Source organism: Etheostoma spectabile, chromosome 2, assembly GCF_008692095.1.
Source record: "Etheostoma spectabile isolate EspeVRDwgs_2016 chromosome 2, UIUC_Espe_1.0, whole genome shotgun sequence".
Taxonomy (NCBI): Eukaryota; Metazoa; Chordata; class Actinopteri; order Perciformes; family Percidae; genus Etheostoma; species Etheostoma spectabile.
In genome coordinates, this window is record NC_045734.1 from 5,046,670 (window position 1) to 5,051,473 (window position 4,804).

The 4,804-nt window shown below is 39.2% G+C and overlaps 1 protein-coding gene across 1 annotated transcript in view; it reads right to left on the reverse strand.

The window, feature by feature from the left end:
- LOC116701535 (uncharacterized) overlaps positions 1-4,804 on the reverse strand; it is a 14,816-nt gene that overhangs the window by 2,058 nt on the left and 7,954 nt on the right. Inside the window, exons 7-9 of the mRNA XM_032535290.1 lie at positions 3,969-4,082; positions 2,459-2,542; positions 575-646 (exon numbers count right to left, since the gene is read on the reverse strand). Of these exons, the coding sequence (XP_032391181.1) occupies positions 575-646; positions 2,459-2,542; positions 3,969-4,082 (270 nt within the window). The remainder of the gene's footprint in view (positions 1-574; positions 647-2,458; positions 2,543-3,968; positions 4,083-4,804) is intronic.

Sequence of the window (4,804 nt, forward strand, 5' to 3'; positions counted from 1 at the left end):
CACACACGCACACACACACACACACAAAATCACTCCTCCGTAATATCAATGTTTCTTTCTTTTGAAGACATAACTTGGCAAAGCAGCATTGTCTTTTTTAGACAAAGTCTGGTTGCTTTTGGGAACTTCTACTATCTAGCCTACTTTCAGTTTAAACAGAGTCTGTTTCAGGCCCCCCCCCCCTCTCATTTCCCCTTCTCACACAGCTTCGGCTGGATTCAGCAAACAGGGGCGCCTGCAGCTGCAGGGGGCGCCGGTGAAATGATAGATAATTATGTCGCTTTGTGGCGCAGAGGATTTTTTTTGGGCTTGTGCTGCCCCACATGTGTCATTCAAAAACCAATAAAAAATGATTTATAAAAAAGAACAGTGTCCATTTCTCTGTGGATTGAGCATTTATAATAATAATACTACTACTAATAATGTTTAGAAAAGTCACAAAAGTTCACTAATGTATCCGCTTATAAAACGCATTACTCCTGTACAATCAAATACAACTAAAGTCTACTTTTATGACGCCTATGTTGCATTCTTTTTACCGGTCATAGAGGTGGCATGATGCAATCATACTTACCAAAGGTAATGAGTTCGCTCCTCAGGTTTGTGCAGTTGAACGCTTCGTCGGGTGTCTTACTGTAAAAGCTGTCTGAAAGAGCAGAAACACTTCATTGAAAAATCATGTGTCAAAAAGTACATTACATTTTGCCCACGTGCACTTGTAGCAATTTGGTATTTATACAGTAGGTCCCATGACATGGTGTTTTTGACATTCCTTATGACCTCAAGATTCCAGATCGGCCCATCTGAGCTTTCATTTTCTCAAAGGCAGAGCAGGATAACCAGGGCATGTTTTACACCTAACGCCATTTCCAGCCACTGGGGGACCATAGGCAGGCTGGAGGAACGCATATTAATGTTAAAAAAAACTCATAAAGGGAACTCATCATGCCTTGGGACCTTTAACACATAGGCAGGAGGAGATTGGGGAACCAACTGGTGAAGCAAGTCTGTAAAGTATGTGTCATTTAACGTCTACTGGACTATAAGCATGTATAGGACTACAGATGGAAAATTGTGACTTGGGCAAAGTAACGGGAAAGTCACATCACTTTCTTACATTATCTGAAAGTATTATGTTTCCTTTCTGGCGCAATTATGCCACGTGATCGCTCCTGATTTCACACTTTCCCAAACTTGTGTAACCTAGTATCACTGAGGCGTTGCTATGTTATTATTCATCAAGTGAACACTGATGAATTTATATTGTAATAAATAGAAACCCGTCAGAGAGAAAGGGTCATATCTTGTATTATTCAACCAGATTTCTTTAAAATGTCTTCAGATAAAGCACATTTCAAAAGAAAAGTCTAGAGAAACAGAGCAAAAGTAGAAACCCTGAAATGTGATTGCCCCCCCTGGTGCCCCCCTCCTCATTGAGGGTTTTTTCTGCCGGTCCAGTGCAGCTCAACTGGTCCAGGCCCGTTCATGCCTGGGATGAATGGAATCAGACAACACCTATGACCGTTGTGTTCAATGAATAATGGACCAGAAATACTGCTCAGAATGCCTTGGTAGTTAAAGGTAAGAAGTTTGAGTAAACATGTTGCAAGGTATAACAGTCTTATGCATAAGGTTCAGATTTTCTTCAAGACTATCTCGCCCTAACGATAACAAAGTCTCTCCAGAGTCTGACTGCTTCTATCACTATAGTGTACAAAGCCCCAGACATGACAAAAAATAAAATAAACAATTGCGAAATGCAAATTTGTAGCCACAATTTATCTCCGTAATAATGTCCTCATCTAATCCTTTCTCAAGTTCCTCTTGCACCTGTCCAACGCAATGTCTCACACCTGCACCCAGTCCAGGCATCCTGTTTCTAATTGCAGCGACACGCAAAGTTTCCACGCTTCCTCTTTCCCTAGCATTTCTAGGCAGCAGAAACACAAAGTCATCTATTCTAAACCTGTGAACCTTTTTTGACCCATTGGTCTTTATAAGACCTTTTAACTATGGCACTTCTAGTTAGACGTAATTTCCAGTATTTACAGCCATTTCATATGAAGACATGTCAAAGTGGTATAATGTTTTCCGTCACCATCCACTGGGCTAGAGTGCTGTCAGTCTGACAGTTGTGATTTCCATCGGGTCAGAGTGCTGTCACTTGGCTTCCTCTTCTGCCAATCTTCCCAGCCCTTGTCACATGACCAATTATTCAAAATTCTGATACCATTGAACCAGCACAGGAATTGTTTTTAAAGGAAAGTGGCAGGCTGAGCTTATAGAAAATGTGTATTGCATTTGGATATACTATTTGTTTTAAAATATAAACCAGTTAAGTTAAAAATGAATGTTTTATTTAGAATTGTGTTGATCTATCCTTTCCAATTTTTTCTAAATTTCCAAGCAGATTTTCTATGCTCCTCTGTCTGAACAAACAGAATGGAAAAACACTCACAGAGATGCAGCGAAATGTTGACGGCAACTTGTAAGACACACAGCAGTCCAAAGCTCACAGCAACCAGTCTGTACAGTTTTCCACCTGTGTACAAAAATCAGACAGAAATATGCACAACAAATAAGTTCCCGGCGGACTCTTCCAAGAAGCAGGTTTACTGTTATCGGGATAACTTTGCTCTGTTGGCATTTTGGGAGGACTCTATGTGATCCAGTGACCTGGTGTCTGGGTTTATGAAATTTGTGGATGTGTAGACCAGCTCTGGAAAGCATAATTTATAGTCAAAGGGAACCATGTCATTCAAACAGAACAAAACAAGAAATGTGAATGGCCTTCAGTGTAAATTACTTAGTACACTGACTTCACATAAAAGCAGATCAACAATATTTTTACATGTGAACTTACAAATTGTAAAAGGGAAAGGTGATTGAGTCTCAATTTATGAATACCTGGGTTTTTTACTAGAAGACAAGCAATCTTTTAAAGCTATAGTGCATAGTTTCTGTCACTCCCATGAGGAATTCTAAGTTATGACAACAAAACTGTGGGCGCATCCACATGATACAAGCCCCCCTCCTCCATGCACTTAGCCAAGAAGGACAAAACATGATGAGGACTCTTCAGATGAGGTCATTGTCTTCACTCAGGTTTGTGTGTGCAACAGTCGCTGGGCGACACTAGTTTCTGAACACAGCCATACTGAGAAATCCAGAGAGAGTTGTGTGGAGCTGAGAGTCTTAATTAGCTTCGTAGCAACTCATGTGGCAATGGCTTGAATGTAGAGCTGGGCAACATGGGAACAAATTGTGACCAAATACATCGTTGTCTATGGTGATATAATAGGGTTGACTATTGGTACCTTCACAAAATATTAACACAATGAGAGTTGTGATAAGTAATCACCAATAATGTACTGTAGATACGATGACTGAGTGGCTAAAGGCAAACAATATAAAGCTAGAAGAGTCTGGTAAGTTCAGAAAATTACATCACTTATTGTATACAGCCTTTAATACCAGGAAAAGACAACAATATCCATAATTTAAGACGATATCTAGTCTCATTAAGTATATCAATGTCTATATGATATCTATATATTGCCCAGCCCTACTTGAATGTAATAAATGTTAATAATAACAAAGAGATACACGCCAAAGCTTTAACATCATATTGAGTCTTAGAAAAAAACTCTGGTCGAGGTTGGGTTTCTTTTCTCAAAAGGAACACAATAATTAAACAACGTTTTGAAATCTGTTGCTTGTTTTTTTATGTAAAACTCGTTGTGCAACCTTGTAAAGAAGATTCTAAATCTCAGTGGGATTATTCCTGGTGAAATAAAGGTTAAACACACAAACCAATATGGAGAAATGTATTCTTCCATGGCTTTTTTAAAAAAAATTTTTTACAGTTTTTCTTGAGACTCTAAAATATACATTACATTTGAATTTAAAATGTGTATCCATGTTGCTTGTTATGATAAAAATGAACATGTGAGGGTTCTCTGTCTCACCAGACCCTGCAGCAGTCACTCCCCCGTCCTGGCCAACACTCCTGGCCGATGGTTCAGGTAGATTTACATAGTCAGTGATCTCCGACTGCTCTCCACGGACAAACCTCGCCATGTTTCACCAACTTACTAACAGTCCCAGTTGTGATAGTGAGTTACCAGTTTTTCTCAGAAGGACACTGATGTGTAATCCACTTCTTCTTTTATATTTGTCTCTTTGCCAACATCCTCATTTTTTCCCTGACTGAGACAACTTTCCCATTTGAAACAAGTTATTTTACACAATTCTTCTTCTTCTTTTTATTTAAAGAATATTTTGGGGGGAATGTTTAGGCATTCGTTGACACAACAGCTGAAGAAGTGAACCTCCGTATATGGGCGCCCGCTCTGCCAACTGAGCAGTCCGGGAGCCCCAATTCTTCTTCATGTTTTTAATTATGAATGAACTTCTACAGATGAACTGAGCAGAACAATCCTTTCACCATGTTTCTTCAATGTTTGATTCTTTAATTTATTTTCCTTAAACAAACTGTATGTTGTAAAAAGCCGTTTAAAAAGCTACGTAAAGATAAGCACTGTATTTTATATTTCTTACAAGTTGTTGTTTTTTGCCGGGCAAACCACATTGGCTGCGGCTGTATTTCAAACAGGAGAGACATGTTTGCAGATATGCAAATAAGGTTTAATGTACAGCATAATAAATGTACAAAGTCTTTGGCGATTAGACTCCATCGCTATATGAATATTTTGTGTATACATTTATGGACGTAGAGAACCATCATAACCCCCCAATGGAATCTAGACACGTGGTGGTGACGAAGGAGCCCGAAGACCAGACC